The sequence below is a fragment of the Colobus angolensis genome, unplaced genomic scaffold, assembly GCF_000951035.1.
Source record: "Colobus angolensis palliatus isolate OR3802 unplaced genomic scaffold, Cang.pa_1.0 Scaffold379, whole genome shotgun sequence".
NCBI lineage: Eukaryota > Metazoa > Chordata > Mammalia > Primates > Cercopithecidae > Colobus > Colobus angolensis.
The window spans coordinates 355,370-373,065 of NW_012117143.1; the positions used below are offsets into that span (position 1 = coordinate 355,370).

A 17,696-nucleotide genomic window follows, 5' to 3' on the forward strand; every position below is an offset into this window, starting at 1 on the left:
CTTTTACTTTCAAATGGGACTTTTCTCAACAACAAAATGTCCATCCTTAATTTATATTGTGACACATACTCAATTTTTATCCTCCAGACAAAATTATAAAGAGAACAAATGACAAAAGTGAGGCATTAGGATTTGATTTGATCTTCCTAATTACACTGTTAGCACCCTGAGGGCAGGACAAATAGCGCTCTCTCTCTCCTTTCTCTCTCTCTGTCTTTGGCAGCTAATTCAGTCCCTGCCCCCTGGGTAGTAACAGCAAGTAAGAACAAATTTATCAAATAAATAATTAAAATTTTCAATCCAAAATCAGACTAAGGCTATATACTGTACCATTCCAGTTATATGAAGTGTCCAGAATGGGCAAATCCATAGAGACTAGAAATGGTTGCCAGGGGCTTGGATGGGGGCTGGGGTGGAGAATAGGGAGTGACTTCTATGGGTTTCCTCTGAGGGTGATGTAAACTTCTAGAACTAGATGGTGGGAAGGGTTGTCCAACACTGTGAATGTACTGAATGCCACTGCATTATACACTTCAAAATGCTGAGATCAATTTACGTCATGTGAATTTTACCTCAATAAAAAGAAAAAACCAGGCCAGATTGCAAAATCCCAACCACTGCTTATAACGTCCATTATCTATTACCCTCGTTTCCACACACACACCCCCTCTCTCCCCATCTCCCACCCCCAGCACAAACCTTACTAAATGACTGTGAGCAAATTAATAATAGAGAGCAGAACCATCTGCTCCCTCCCAAAGTCACCTCCACGCCACTAATGGTCAAGCTTACCAGAGACCCTGGATAATAACAAGGAAGCAAAATATCCAAGAACCCAAAACCTCCCCCCGCCAATGATCAGAGCCGATTACGCTTGCTTTTCTGTCGCATCTATCTGTACCTAAGCAGCTTATTTTGAGAGATGATTATAGCAAGTGATTTTTGCGGTCACCAAGCCAGAGCCTCATCTAGAACTAAGGGCACAGCAACTCTTTCTCTCCCATCCTTCTGAAGTCCTGCTCACAACATGTGCCCAGGTTATTCAAGGAAGCCAATCCCCCTCAAGGTACACGGAAGCTGTAGCCCCAGCAGAAGCAGTAGAGCTGGGCTGAGAAGAGTCTGAATGGAGGAAAGCCTGCCTCCCAGTCGGTCATTCAGCAAGCAGAAGACAGGACGACAGACAGTGCATTCTGCCAGGCGATCCTTTCCGTCCCAGAAAAGCTGAGATCCGAAAGATAGACTAGGGACTGCACCGGGTATGAATTTGCCCATGTCTCGAACACAGATGCCTCCTATTTATTTTTAGCACCCCACTGTCAGATGTTGTCAGAGAACACCTCCCCCGTCGTAGCCAGGGCTTTTTTTCTGCAGTTAATTACACTCTCAATGACTATTGTTTTTTAAAAAATCCCAAAACAATTCAGTGTAAGAGAAGCATTCCAAGCAAAAACGCTGAGTTCTGAGCCTGCAACACTGAAACTATCAGCTTTAGACAGGAGGCCATGGAGCCCGCAAGACCAAAGAGGTCCTGGCTGGTTAAAGGCGCACGTTAAACATACAAACAAACAAAAAATACCTTGTGAGCTCTTCTTTAATCTTCAAGGGTTCATGTGGGTAGAATTTCACTCTAAAGCACATGGTGTATGGTGGATGAGCTGAAACATCATAAAGAAAAGGCATGAGAAAAGCAGCAAAAGACCATGGCCTCAAACACACACGGGAAAGGCAGCCGTGCAGCCTGACAGACTAGCCTGGGGAGTGGGGCCGGGAGGGGGTGATTGTTCTGGAAGAAGCAGATATGATGCCCAAGAAAACAAAGCGACAGCAACAACAAAACTCAAAGAAAATGCTCGACAGGACTCCCAGAGCAAATGTAGAACACCAGCAACCTAGTCAGTGGGCTCATTTTTCCACATCACAGCTCGCCTTCATTCCTTCGTTCTCTTCAGCACACAGCTCCAGAGAACACTTCTCTTCTGATTCTTCCCACCCTTGTGACAAATAAATTGCCCATAAGCACCATTCAAGTTGCTGGGCTCACAAAATATTTTTTTAGCCTGTGAGGTGGAAAAAAAAAAAAATGTCACTGCATTTGACTAGCTTTCCTAAAATGATAGTGCCTCTGAATTAAAATTAAGATTTAAAAGATGGAGTCAGCCATGCACGGATCCTACTTTGCAGATTTTTAGTATTATCTATCTATCTGTAAAGGCAGTCACCTGTATGAAAATAAATACTGTTGGTCGGGCATGGCAGCTCACACCTGAAATCCCAGCACTTTGGGAGGCTGAGATGGGCAGATCACCTGAGGTCAGGAGTTCAAGACCAGCCTGACCAACATGGAGAAACTGTCTCTACTAAAAATACAAAAAAAATTAGCCAGGCGTGGTGGCACATGCCTGTAATCCCAGTTACTCAGGAGGCTGAGGCAGGAGAATCGCTTGAACCCAGGAGGTAGAGGTTGCAGTGAGCCGAGATTGCACCATTGCACTCCAGCCTGGGCAGCAAGAGTGAAACTCCGTCTCCAAAAAGAAAAGAAAAGAAAAAAGAAAGAAAAGAAAAGAAAAGAAAAAAAAAGAAAAAAAAACCACTTTTATAACTTTCTGGTTTCCCTGAAGGGAAAACCCCATGCAGGCTGCAATTCTGGTTGAGGTTCATGATTCTGGAGTGTTCTAATTTGCATCAAATATCCAGAACTCATCCAGCTAATGGGGATTCTACAGGACTTCCAAGACCTTCAATTATAAGATCACTACTGATTTGCAGTATTACTCTGATAAATGCATATGAATGTAGTGAGATGCATTCAGATTTCAGTTAACATATAAGATGAACATCTTAAAATCAAGGAAATAAGATAGTTAGCATTACTATTTCCAGGGATCGGACATACCACTTATTTGCTTCTGTATCAGTAAAGCTACTTGGGATTAGCTCTCAGTCTACAACCAAATGTGAATATGAAACAATATGCTGTTTTACCCAAATTCCTCTTTCAAGATACGCAAGGGTTAAACTGCCATCCAACTCTATACTGTCTGGACTACTCCACATGCAGACAAATCCTTCACATAGAAAGAACCACAGGGTTCTTGAATACGAATGTGTAATAAGAATAATTTAATATGAAAAACAATTATTAAAAATGATTTGATAGCATCTAAATTACAAAAAGTAGAGCATCATCTTGCTGATGATCTCAGCAGAGAAAAACTGATCACACACACACACACACACACACACACGTTAGAACTCTTTTCATTCAACGCCCTACTTCCCTACCAACAACTAGCAAAATTCTTAACTGAGATGAGTGCTCCTAACCTGATCCTATGTTCCCTAGATTTAAGAAAAGAACCTTGTTTTTCCTGAAGCACTAGGAGAAAACAGATGCCTTCTACATAGCAAAGAAAAAGCTTAGAAAAATACATCATTCATCTTTAACAATATCTAGAAATTCAGTTGTAATACAAAATAATGTATCTTTAAACATTTCCCAGCTTTGTTTTAAGTTTGTTTAAAGTACTATCTTTAATAGAGATAGATAGAGATAGGTAGATAAATGATAGATAGGTAGATAGATAGACAGACAGACAGATAGACAGGTAGACAGACAGGCCATCCTACTTCATTCTTCACTTTGTTTCTAATCCTGCCCCATCTGTCTCAGGTTCCTACCCAACTTCATCCCACCCTAAACTCTCCAACCCATGTTAACAACTTTCATCTATATTCTTCCCCTCCTTTTGCCGGCCTCACACAAATATATGCCAACTGATTATATTATATATGTGGAGAGATTTTTAATTTTTTCTAATAAAACAAGATCATACTGTACATGTTTCTCTCACTTTTCTCACTTAACGCTATATCCTGCCCATCCCTCCAGGATAGTAGGTAGAGATCTAACTTAATGTCTATAGTAACTACAGAATAGTTCATATTATGAATACACACCAGAATGTACTCAATTATTCCCTTTTAATTGTCATTTGGGTTGTTTTTACACTTTTGCAATTTAAACTACTCTACATCAAACCATATGCATACATCAAACCTTGTGCATAGATCACTATGTGCTTGTATTTTTATTTCTATAATACAGACTCTCAAAAGTTGAATTGTTGGATCAATAGGTATGGGAAAATGTTTTAAAGAGAGCAGAAAAATAAAGTCACCTGACTAGCAGCAATTTATAAAAAGGAAGATTACAGAAAATGGCCCCAAACGAGAGCTGTCCTTTCTCCTCTACCTGGGTAGCATTAACTTCTTCGTGTCCTAAGTTGGCTTCAGTAAGCATCGGAGCTCCTCAGATACAAATAGTGACTCACACTTGTTCCAAAGGATCAGGTAGTGAAGCCCAGAACTGCTCCCCAGTGCTCTCCTTGACTATGTCTGAGTGCCTTCCCAAACAGTTCTCCTCACTCCAAGCTCTGAGGCTCCGGGAAGGTCTAGTGCTTCTCCCACATACATGAAGAATCCTTCCATCATCTGAAGATGGCACTTGTGGTCCTTCTGAGTCTTCTCTAAAATAAACATCCCAGTCCTCTTCATTTGAAGCAGTTCTGAGTGGCCTTCCCCGGTCAGCCCCTCCACCCTGAGTAGATTCTTGTCTGCTCTATGCTTCCTCAAGCTGGGGTTGCCAGCCTCATTCTGGACGTAATTGTTGTCTCTTTTCAATGGTCTCCTCTTAGTGTTGATTCACCCTGAGTTTACAATAGGACCACAGTCTTAATTCTTTTCATATTTGCTGTTGCTAAGTCACACAAACAAGCCACTACATTCCTGACATCTCCCTCCATTTACTGGGATATGATCACAGGAGAAATCAATACAAGGTGCTTGAGACATGCTCACTATTGAACCCCTTGTCAGAGAAGAGATGAGAGCTGGCAGCAGGAAAAAACAAGAGGAGGCACTTTTCAAGTTTAACATTTTCTATTTTTTTCTACCATTATATATGCCCTATTGTGTTTTTCTCTCATATCTGGCCAACATCATTGACCCCATGTCACCAATAAAAGAAGAGTTTCCCTATAAGTTGGAAGGACCCCTCAGTTCTGTAACAGTGATCCAGGAGTAGCCCCAGGGACCTGAACTGATTAGGTCAATCTCTTCACCCAGGCCTGATGAGGCCACTGTGTTGGGGTTGGTGGCTGCAGGGCAGCACTTTTTCCTTAAGAAACTTACTTAAGATTCTACCAATAGATTCAAAAATTATATTATTATTTTATAAAGTAGCACTGCTAAAGAATGTTCCTTCACAGCGTTGGAACAGGCTAAAAAGATAAATAGTTTCCCCCAAAATGCTGATCTAGTTATGAATGACAAGATGCATGAGGGTATAGAATAATATGTCTTGTTCAGCTTTGTATCCCCAGAGCTGATTACTGATAACAGGTTGATTCTCTCAGTGTGTGGATAAATGAATTGGTGAATGATAAACCCCAGGCTTTGAGGCAGATGTCTGGAGGAACACTGAGGCCCTGCCATCACATTCATCCCTTGGTCCCTCTGACAGAATCAAAATACAGATCTAGAAAAGTTTGTCATCTGGATCACTACAGTAATTCCTATGATTTACATTTTGAAAGCCTCTTTTCTCAGCTTCTGTTCTTCTCACTCAATATCTGGAATAAAATTCAGGAACTCTGGAGTTGGTTACAATAGCCACTTCTAGAGGGAGAATTGATTAATTCAATCAACAATTATCTCTTGTTATAGGTAACAGATACAGTTTTAGATGTTGTACAAACATTCATTGCACAAATGTTAGCAGCTGTCAACAGACAAAAATTCTGTCTTTTTTTTTTTCTTGAGACAGAATTTGGCTCTTGTTGCCCAGTCTGAGAGTGCATTGGCTCAATCTCAGCTCACTGCAACCTCTGACTCCCGAGTTCAAGCAATTCTCCTGCCTCAGCCTCCCAAGTAGCTGAGAATACAGGCACCCACCACAATGCCCAGCTATTTTTTTGTAATTTTAGTAGACACAAGGTTTCACTGTGTTGGCCAGGCTGGTCTCGAACTCCTGACCTCAGGTGATACACCTGCCTTGGCTTCCCAAAGTGCTGGGATTACAGGCGTGAGCCACCGTGCCTGGCCAAAAAGTCTGTCTTATGGAATCAACCTAAGCGCCCATCAATGGTGGATTGAATAAAGAAAATGTGGTACGTATACACCACAGAATACTATGCAGCCATAAAAAAGAACAAAATCACATCCTTTGCAGCAACATGAATGTAGCTGGAAGCCATTATCCTAGGCAAATCAACACAGGAATGGAAAAACAAATGCCGCATGTTCTCACTTAGAAGTGGGAGCTAAACATTGGGTACTCATGGACATAAAGATGGAAACAACGGACACTGGGGACTACTAGAAGAAGAAAGTAAAGGGGGCAAGTGTTGAAAAACTAACTATTGGGTACTACACTTAGTACCTGAGTAACAGGATCATTCATACCCCAAACCTCAGCATCATGAAAAATATCCAGCTAATAAACCTGTACATGTAACCCCTGAATCCAAAATAAAAGTTACAAAGAAATTCTGTCTTCATAGAGGACATATTCAGTAGGGGTAAACAGTTATAAAAATAAAAATAAATACATGAAATACCAGGACTTTAGAAGGTCATATGTGCTATGGAAAAGAATAAAGTCAAGAAGGTGTAACAGATGAGAGAAGACTGCCACCTCTGCTCCCTCTTCCCATACCCACTCCAATCAAACCCATGAGGTACGTGCAATTCTTTTTACTACCTTGCAAAAAAATAAAACACTCAAAAATCAAATCATTTAAAATTGTAAGTCATTGAACAAGGAGGTTGGGGGTCACCTTTAACCCCAAGTGTTGTGGCAATGGTTTGGGGTCAGAAGTCCAGCATTTGAGCACTGTGGTGCACCCACACCAGCTGTATGACTGCTGGAAAAGGAGCATTCTCAGGCGCAACATGGAAGCCCCCATTCACTCCCTTGGACATGTCCAAGGTCCTGAATCCCCTTGTACAGTGATGACTAATCCCTTCTCCAAGCTGCTAAGTGTCTACGCAATCCAGCTTCCATGTGTTCTTATTCTTAAACTACAGGGAAAGGGGAATGATGTAAAGAAAGATCCTTATCTGTGCCAAACATTTGGTGCAGAATCAGTAGAGGAAATGTCTGATGAAGGAGCTATCTGCGCAAACCCACAGCCTGCATTGGAGCCCTCTCCCAACAGTATCATCATGAACAGCCACTGTGCATCTTTACTAGACTGGGCAGCATGGCCACCCTGCGGGAGAAGACGTCCTGGCCCTGTCTAATGTGGTACTCAGGCTTCAACTCCCTTGACAGGGGTACACAGGGCAGTAAAAACTCCAAATCCCCCGGAGAATGAGCCCCAGAGTTTTGAAGAGGATGTCCAACAGTGATCTTGAGAAAGCCACCTAATTTCTCTTTCCTGCTCTGCAGAGGTCACAGTGCCAGGCATCATGTCTACCTTTCAGATGTGTTTGGGTGGATCCAAATGGCTCCTGGCACATGCACACAGGGCATTATCTAAATGTGAGATTGAGTTTTGTTGAGATAAACACTCCTACAAGAAGAAGAGAAGGAAAGTGGGAGGTGGAAATAGGAGGGAGGGGATGGGGAAGACTGAATTGAACTCAACTCAACAGCTGAAAAGCATTAACTCAGCCATGTAAGTGCTAAAAACAGAGCATACCACCAGAGTAGCAGAGAAGGGGAAAAAATAGTGAAATCCACTTTTAAATGCCAAGAGCTTGTAATTGCACTGAGAACAGCAGGGCTCCTCTCTCACAGCCAACTGATACCTGCCAGACAAGGGCTGGGGAGCCAAGTGTTTCCTCCGGGCAGCTCAGTGGCCCCTTTTGTGTCAGCAGATCCCAGGGTAGCATCATTTTGCTGATTTCATAACACTGAGAATATGGAGAGAGGTACAGCTGTTTATAAAACAGAGACAGAATTTCTCATCTCCACATTGAGCCATTGCCCAGAAATGGAGTTGAGGATAGGAAACAATTAATTGAGCAGGATCCTGGGCAAAAGGGAAAAGGGGACTTTCTTTCTATTTCTGACCAAAAACCTCAGTCAAATCTTTTAAAGATCAGATAGGATTTTTTGAGAGAGAAACATCACTTAGCAGCTTTTTTAAAAAACCAAACATTTTCCTCCAGTCATCATAAAGAATCATGGGGAAATCAGAAGCATAATTTCAGAAATATACATACAAACTCACAATATTTCTCATATACACTCTGATTTACAGCTAGGAAAAATCTCCCCAATTTCTTTTTTAACTTTTTTTTTTTTTTTAATTTCGATAGGTTTTTGGGAAACAGGTGGTGTTTGGTTACATGAATAAGTTCTTTAGTGATGATTTCTGAGATTTTGGTGCACCCATTACCCAAGCAGTATATACTGTACCCAATGTGTAGTCTGTTATCCCTCACCACCCCCCACCATTTGTCCTGAGTCCCCAAAGTCCATCACATCGTTTTTATGCCTTATAGCTTAGCTCATAGCTTAGCTCCCACATATGAGTGATAGCATGCGATGTTTGGTTTTCCATTCCTGAATTACTCAGTTAGAGTCTTCAATTCCTGCAAATGCCATTAATTCATTCCTTTTTATGGCTGAGCAGTATTCCATGGTGTGTGTGTGTGTGTGTGTGTGTGTGTGTGTGTATATTACATTTTCTTTATCCACTCATTGACTGATGAGCACTTGGGCTGGTTCCACATTTTTGCAATTGCAAATTTTACTGCTATAAACATGTGTGTGCAAGTATCTCTTTCATACAATGACTTCTTTTTCTCTGGGTACTGGATACCCAGTAGTGAAATTGTTGGATCAAACGGTAGATCTACTTTTAGTTCTTTAAGGAATCTCCACACTGTTTTCCATAGTGGCTGTACTAGTTTACAACCCCACAAACAGTATAAAAGTGTTCCCTTTTCACCACACCCACACCAACATTGATTTTTTATTTATTTTTAATTATGGCCATTCTTGCAGTAGTAACGTATCACATTGTGGTTTTGATTTGCATTTTTCTGATCATTAGTGATGTTGAGCATTTTCTCACATGTGTGTTGGCCATTTTTATATCTTCTTTTGAGAATTGTCTATTCATGTCCTTAGCCCACTCTTTGATGGGATTGTTTGTTTTTTTCTTGCTGATTTGTTTGAGTTCTTTGTAGATTCTAGATATTAGTCCTTTGTCAAATGTATAGATTGTGAAGATTTTCTCCCACTCTGTGGGTTGTCTGTTAACTCTACTGATTATTTTCTGTGCAGAAGTTTTTCAGCTTAATTAAGTCCCATATATTGATGTTTGTTTTTGTTGCATTTGCTTTTGGGTTTTTGGTCATGAAGTCTTTGCCTAACCCAATGTCTAGAAGGGTTCATCCAATGTCATCTTCTAGAATCTTAATGGTTTCAGGTCTTCGATTTAAGTCTTTGATCCATTTTGAGTTGATTTCGTATTAGATGAGAGATGAGGATCCAGTTTCATTCTTCTATATGTGGCTTGCCAATTATCCCAGCTCCATTTGTTGAATAGGGTGTCCTTTCCCCACTTCACGTTTTTGTTTGCTTTGTTGATCAGTTGGCTGTAAGTATTTGGCTTTATTTCTTGGTTTTCTATTCTGTTCCATTGGTCTATGTGCCTATTTTTATACCAGTACCATGCTGTTTGGTGACTATGATCTTATAGTATTTAGTTTGAAGCCGGGTAATGTGATGCCTCCAGATTTTTTTCTTTTTGCATAGTCTTGCTTTGTCTGTGTGGGCTCTTTTTTGGTTCCATATGGTTTTTGGAATTGTTTTCTCCAGTTCTGTGAAGAATGATGGTGGTATTTGGATGGGGATTACATTGAATTTGTAGACTGCCTTTAGCGGTATGGTCATTTTCACAATATTGACTCTATCCATCCATGAGCATGGGTTGTGTTTCCGTTTGTGCTGTCTATGATGTCTTTCAGCAGTGTTTTGTAGTTTCCCTTGTAGAGGCCTTTCACCTCCTTGGTTAGGTATATTCTTAAGTATTTATTTATTTATTTATTTATTTATTTGCAGCTCTTGTGAAAGGGATTGAGTTCTTGATTTTATTCTCAGCTTGGTCACTGTTGCCTATATTCCTGTTGTGCACATGCCACGCACAGTGATGCTAATGGTTTTAAATGTGCTGCATTCAATAATGAAATGGTTCGAAAGCACAAACTACCTCTGCACATATGCAAAATGACGCTTGGGCACCTAAAGAGCAGAACATTGCTCACTCATTCTCCAACTGTGACTCTAGAAATATGTGTAAATAAGCCAGCCACAGAGATTGCAGGCTACATTCACGACTGCTCTCTTCCACATGGAAATGATTATAATCATTAAACAACAACTGTTACTATCAGCTTCATCAGCAACAGTGATGATCCTTCCCCCACTCTTACTGAAATGATAATCACTGTGTTTCCCCAGCTTCCAAAGCAGAGACAGGTTTTTAGAATCATGTTTAATTCATCTTCCTCTTGTTACAGTTCCCTCCTGTGCTTTTATCACACACAGGCACGCCCACACACACGTAGGCACTGACTAGAGTCACTCAGAGGACTCTCTTAGGGGAGATTGGAATGCTGAGTGGCTGCCTCACAAATCCTTGGTCTCTGAATTCTCTGTCTGCCTATGCCTGCTCAGGAGAAGCTTGAAAAGAGACTTTGGGGTCCAACACTCCTAACCTCAAGTTTGTCACTTGAACAAATTGCTGTGTCCAAACTTAAAACTCTCTGCCTCCATTTCCTCAGTTGTAAAATGGGAATAATAATGGAACCAACCACAGAGAGCAGGGCATCAAACTTTCTCTGTAAAAGGCTAGAGAATAAATATTTTCAACTTTGGAAGCCTCGAGTTTTCCATCTCAATGACTCCACCCAGTTGTTGTAGTAGAGAAGCAGCCACCACCAATACATAAATAAATGTGTATAGCTGTGCTCCAATAAAACACTGAAGTTTGAATTTGTATGATTTTTGTATGCCACACAAATCTTATATATCTTTTGACTTTTTTCAACAATTTAAAAATGTAAAACCTACTCCTAGACCAAAGGCCATATGAACATAGGTGGTGACAAGGTGTGGCCTGCAACCTGTTGTAGAGACTGCGATGAGGATAACGTGAGTTCATGACTGCAGAGCACTCTGCAGCCTGCTGAGACCCGTGGACTGAGTGCATAGGAGTTATTGTTACTCTAAAATGCAGGGAAGAAATCAACATGGTTAAAGTCAAGTCCTTCAATGTTACCTTGCCTTTTACCTTGGTTGAAAGAGTGAGGGGGCACTGTCATCTCCCAGGCAGGAGTGAGGAAGAAGTGGGCATGAGACAGGTGTGTATATGAAGAGATATTTGGCAGCCTTGGCATCTAAAGGACAGCTTTGCTGCCTGAGCCAAGCGTACAGTGACCTAAACATTTTAGCCATAAGGTTAGCAAGAACACATGAAACTGAAGGCAAGAGACCCAGGAACCTCTTTGCTGCTGATGTTGTACAACTAGCCAGACCCTTGGAGTCATGTTGGTAGGTGTAAATCAATATGTAGAAATAACAACTGTAACAGCAAAATTCAACTACTTATATAACTTGGTATTGAGATTTTATACTACAAAGTTGCATCCAAAAATCAGGTACTATAAAGGCTCTCTCACCAAAGGGAGACATGAACAAAGCCTTCCTACCCACTTCACCCACACTTGAACCACCTCTAGTACTCACATACGGAGCATGGAACCCCATGCCCATCATGGTTATCATTCAGATGCTCATGCTGCCAACATGTGCAGTTTTGAGTTGTGTGGGCCTTTAAGAAAGAATGCGGGCATTCCTGAAGGAAGAAGGAAGCCCCTGGAAGTACTGCCCCAGAGATATAAGGACTTCCCCCAGGAGAGGTTCCCTATTCCTTCTGCTTCCTCCACTACCCCTGTCACACTACCCTCCTTCCCATGAGGAGTGCTAGGTACTCCCTGAAACCCCTGCACACACTACTGCATCCAACCAAAATGATGGCAGTGTTGCCACCAATCATTGCATAAGCATAAAGTTAAGAATTAGAAATCTATGGCTTGTCAAATGTGTACACCATTTAGAACTGCATGCTATAAAATTAAGGCTTTTGTCATTACTATTGTTACTGTCCTCTCCTTCCATATTGGGAAACAAAGAATGAGCACATCATGGAGACTATTTTTAGGCTCAAATTGCATTAACTTTCCAGGAGAAGGATCAAATATAAAAATTTTGATGAAACGATTGAACTTGGGAGAATAACAGATACCTGGCCCAATCTAAAGAGCTGTCTCTCGAATAAGGTAAACAGGTGTCCAAAGCTGGAGACCCTCCATGGCTGAAACAAGAATCATAGCTGCTCTTCCTGGAAAGAAACTCTGGGGAGAATAAAACTGGGAAGAACAAAGGCATCCAAAACTAAACCATAGTACTTGGGGACTTTGTATTTTTTTATTTATGTAATGAGCTGTGTTCAGTTGTATGCTTTGCTTTTTTTTTTGTAAAGAAAATGGCATTTGAACGTTCACCTCTGCTCTAAAAAGAGCATTTTAATCCTACTCAGAAAGCATTTATTATGAATCCATAACATGCATAATGTTTTATACAAAGCCATGGAGCAGGTGAAGAAATTTTCCAAACCCAATGCTGGAGATTATGATTAGATAAGTACGGGTACACAAATGAGGATGATGGGATAGGCTGCCCCTCATTCTGGAGGCAGGGTTTCAGCCACAACAGGGATTGGAAGAAATGAATTGTGCAAAGCTTTACTGTCAAAAGCATGTGACCAAGGTCAGCAAAAAAGAACAACGTACACAAAGGGGGCTGGAGGTAGTAAGCTAAAGAAAGAGGCTAAAGAAAAATGCTGAGGAGTACAGGAGGTCTAAAAAACCCATATCCACCTAGAACCTCAGAATGGAACCCTATTTGGAAATAGAGTCTTTGTAAATGTAATTGATTAATTAATTACAATGAAGTCATACTAGGTTAGGGTGGTCACTAAATCCATTGACTGATATCTTTATAAGAGAAAGGAGAGTGAGACTTTGACACAGGGCACAGAGAAACATAAGGAGACCCCACGTGAAGATGGAGGCAGAGTGTGGAGTGAGGCAGCTACAAGCCAAGGAAGGCCAAGGACTGCAGGGAACCAGCAGAAGCCAGAAGAAGCAAGAAGCATTCTTCCCCAGAGCCTTCAGAGGGAGCGTGGCCCTGCTGACAACTTAGTTTCAGACTTCTGGCCTCCAGAACTGTAAGAAAATAGATTTCTATTGTTTTAAGCCACCCAGTATGTGATAGTTTCTTATGGATGCCCAAAGAAACTAACACACTCAGCAAGGGGAAAACTGGAAGGACAAATAGAGTTGAGAGTCAAGCATCCAAGCTGGCCTCATGAGTATTGAGACCTGTGGCTTTACACCACAGCAAAATCAACGCTCTTGGATCTCTCTCTCTCTCTCTCTCTCTCTCTATCTCTATCTCAGTTTCCTACTGACAAAAAATCATTCATTAGCAAGAGAGCTCTTTGTTGGATTAGCCCCAAGGGGGATGTTGGAACGCTAAGGAATGAGACATAAACATGAAGTACCAAGACTATCACCATCAGAGTCAGGAATTCCATGCCAGCCCAGGTTTCCAGGGAGTGCCATCACAACTTCTGAGCACCATTGTCATCAGCCAGCAGCAACTTGACTCAGTACTGCTGTTATGGATGAATTGTATGCATGTGTTATGCAGAGGCTGGGGGTCCTCCCTACCCTGATTTGCATGCAGAAGCCATTTCCAAGCACCCCTGGCCCTTCAGGGTGCTTGGCAGCAGCACAGTCTCTGGTAAATAGGGCAAGAATAGGATCTTAACTACCTTGCTGTGCTAATCAGGTCTCAGACAGGCACCAGCCAGGATTAAGTGGAGAGCTTGTTTAGAAGAGTAAGTGAGCTTTCTTTCATCTCAGTCTCTGTTTCTATAGAACATGCTTAATGCATATGCACCCTACTTCCTTCTTCCTTCCTTCCTTTCTTCCTTTTTCCTTCCTTCCTTCCCTCCTTCCTTCCTTCCCTCCCTCCTTCCTTCTTTACTTCCTCCCCTTCTTCCCTCCCTCCTTCCTTCCTTCTTTACTTCCTTCCCTCCTTCCTCCCTTCCTTCCTTGTTTTGCATAAAGATTTCTCTCCTTTTGTTTATTTTATTTTCATTACCAAATCATATCAGAATATATTCTCATGGTAAAAGATATGAGTGTAACATAACTATATATGATAAAATGCGAAAGCCTCATGTCCCTATATTCCACTCTGTTCCGCAGAGGTAACCACAGTTAAGTACACATCTTTCCAGTCCTTCTTCCATGCACTATATAGTCACACAAAATAATTCTACTTTTATATAAAAGTATCGTTCTTCATGTGGCATTTTAATCTGATTTTTAAACTCAACAATATATCTAATAAGCCTTTCCATGTCAATAACACATGTCTGCCTGTTTTTTAAAATGACTGTGTATACACACATAATTTATCCTTGCAAAAATTACTGGCATTTTTATTGCTTTCTCCATGTTATAAGTAATGCTGTAATAAACATCCTTGCATAATATGCACCTGTGAGTGAATAAATTTTGCTATAGATAGATTTGTAGAAATTGATTTGCTGGACCAAGAGACATAGGCATTTTTAATCTTGAAAGATACAACCAGATTACCCTCCAAAGTGGCTTTATCAGTTTATACACTCTCACCAGAAGTGCTACCCTCATCCTCATCAACTGGATATTATCAATAATTACAATTTTCTCAGTATAGGAAATAAAAATATCTTATTCTAATTTGCATTTCCTTCGTAGCTAATGATATTGAGCATCTGTTTGTGAGCTTCTTGGTCATTTATTTTTATTCCTTGTCTGAGTCTTTTGCATATTTTTATATTGAGTGGTTCATCTGTTGGTTTGTAGCATCATACATAATACATTCTGCATATTTCTACTCATTATACGTTTGGCAAATGTTCTTCCTGTTATATTCCCTGTGCTTTAATTTGCTTTACAGTCATTCATTCAACAAACATTTACTAAGATTACGCCTGTAATCCCAGCACTTTGGGAGACTGAGGCGGGGGCGTCACGAGGTCAAGAGATCGAGACCACCCTGGCCAACATGGTGAAAATCCATCTCTACTAAAAATACAAAAAAGAGCTGGGCGTGGTGACGTACACCTGTAGTCCCAGCTACTCAGGAAGCTGAGGCAGGAGAATTGCTTGAACCCGGGAGGCGGAGGTTGCAGTGAGCCGAGATCATACCACTGCACTCCAGCCTGGGCGACAGAGTGAGAAAAAAAAAAAATTCTACTCTGCAAATAAACAAAGTATTCTAGTTCAAAAGTTTAGCTTTTGCACAAATTTGTCAGGATTCTGCTTCATTGTTTCTGGGTTTCATATTTTCCTCAGGAAGCCCTGGGCTACACCATGATTATAAAACATATTCTTAAATTTTTACCTAAAACTTTTATAGATTGGTAAACATATTTGGCTTTTGAGTACATCTAGAATTAATCCTGTGAATTGTGTGAGCAATGTCCTTTTTCCCAACCCCAAACAGGTGGAAAGACAATTCAAAAATCATGCCTTAAAAGAACGCCTTGAATAAAAATTTATCTGCCCCTTGTATGAAATACAATCTTTACCATAACCCATATTCCATAAATAATGGATTGGTGTGGGGACTGGGAACTGCTTTTTTTCTGTTCCACTGATCATTTTCCCATTTCTGGCTCTGTATCTTAATTACTATATGCGTCTCTTACTATGTCTCCTTAAATTGCTATAGCTCACATGCCTTGGTTTACTATCCAACAGAATAAGGACCCACCAGTGGTCTTTTTATGTATTTATAGGATAGCACTGAGCATGTTGCCTTTGCAAATGAGTCTTAAGAACATTGTTAAATGCCGTGAAGAATCTCACTGAATTTTTAATTTGAGAACCATTGAATGTACATATTAATTTATGAAGAACTGACTTTATTAAGAATATTAACCAAAATATGAGATGTCTTCATTTTTTGAGCTTTTTATCTACTCTACAACAATGCTACAATAGGATTTCACAGTTTTAGTCATGCCAATCTGGCACGAATCTGTTAACATTTATTTATAAGACCTTTATTTTTACTTGTTACTGTTATTGCAAATAATAGCACTTTTCCCCCATTACATTTGAAAAACAGTTAGCACTTGTGCATAAGACAGCTATTGTTTTAGGATATTAATCTCATATCCAAAGAGAAAAGGCATTTGTTGTGGGTAGGGCATGGCTAGGGAAGGCAAGTGGAGAGCCTGGAGAGAGTTACAGAGGCCAAAACCAAGTTTAGGACACCATTTGGATCTCTGAGAAGGATCCAGCATCCCTCAACACTACCGGCTTGGCTAAACAGAGTGAGGTGTAAGGGGTAAGATAAAAGGGACCCCAGGGTAGTTGTGGGAAACTCTTCTGTGCGGAACTCTGAAAATGTTACTGAAATTTTTGTACTGAAGAAATGGTGGCATGGTGTGTTTAGGCAGAGAGGAAGCCTAAGACAGCGTGCACAAGTTTCTCTGAGGCTGAGTAGTTCCCGCCTGTCCAGGAGGTGAATACAGGTGTGCGGAGTGCCAATGAGAAAGAGACTTGGAGTGCAGGCCACAAGAGGACAGCGTCTAGAGACTTGCACCCTGAGGCCACGGCAGGAACCACTGACCTCAGCAGCACACACCAACCCCACTCAAAAGTCAGGTGGGACCGGTTTCATCCAGAGAGGATGCAGTGGGGAAAGATGCCAACAACCTGAGACACACCGAGGAAGACTTGGGGAACGTACGTGAGAGACAGGTCACCCTCACTAACGAGACAGTACATAAGTTTCTCTGGCCTCATGATGCCATGCTGGGGTGGAGAGAAAGGGAAAAGCTCTTCATATGTAAGAAAAAAAAGCCAGTATGGGGTATGGGTTTTCAAGCAATTACATTTAAATTATGTATTGACTGAGCAATTTTCTGAAAGTGATCAAATTCTACACTAGCAGATCCTAGGCCAGGCTCTGTGGCTCTCGCCTGTAATCCCAGCATTTTGGGAGGCTGAGGCAGGCAGATCACCTGAGTTCAGGAGTTCAAGACTAGTCTGGCCAACATGATGAAACTCCATCTCTACTAAAAATACAAACAAATTATCCAGGCATCGTGGCAGGTGCCTGCAATCCCAGCTACTCGGGAGGCTGAGGCAGGAGAATTGCTTGAACCCAGGAGGAGGCTGCAGTGAGCTGAGATCGTGCCATTGTACTCCACCCTGGGCGACAAGGGCGAATCTCTGTCTCAAAAAACGAAAACAAAAAGTAAACTGGCAAATCCTGAGTTACCCTAAAGTGACAAGATTAAATGCTTTGCCCTCAAAGAAAGAAGAAAATCACAAGCAAGTTGAATTCACTCATAGGAAAACAATATTGCATTTCTGCACATGAGTCATAGTGTGTAACTGTAAATTTTTTTTCATGCTAATATAATTGAACAGCTACAAAAATCCTGTAGAACGTACATTATCTGTCCTCTTGATGTGTGCCACTTCATGTATACACATTGGGCCACATTCCACAGTTATGTAGTCAAGGCTAAAAACTCTAAGTG

The 17,696-nt window shown here is 41.1% G+C and overlaps 1 protein-coding gene across 3 annotated transcripts in view; it reads right to left on the bottom strand.

The window, feature by feature from the left end:
- The window catches only part of FRMD3 (FERM domain containing 3), a 300,134-nt gene that overhangs the window by 96,044 nt on the left and 186,394 nt on the right, over nt 1-17,696 (bottom strand). For all 3 annotated transcript variants that reach the window (XM_011953956.1, XM_011953955.1, XM_011953957.1), the window contains exon 4: nt 1,577-1,655. In XM_011953956.1, coding sequence (XP_011809346.1) covers nt 1,577-1,655 — 79 coding nt within the window. The remainder of the gene's footprint in view (nt 1-1,576; nt 1,656-17,696) is intronic.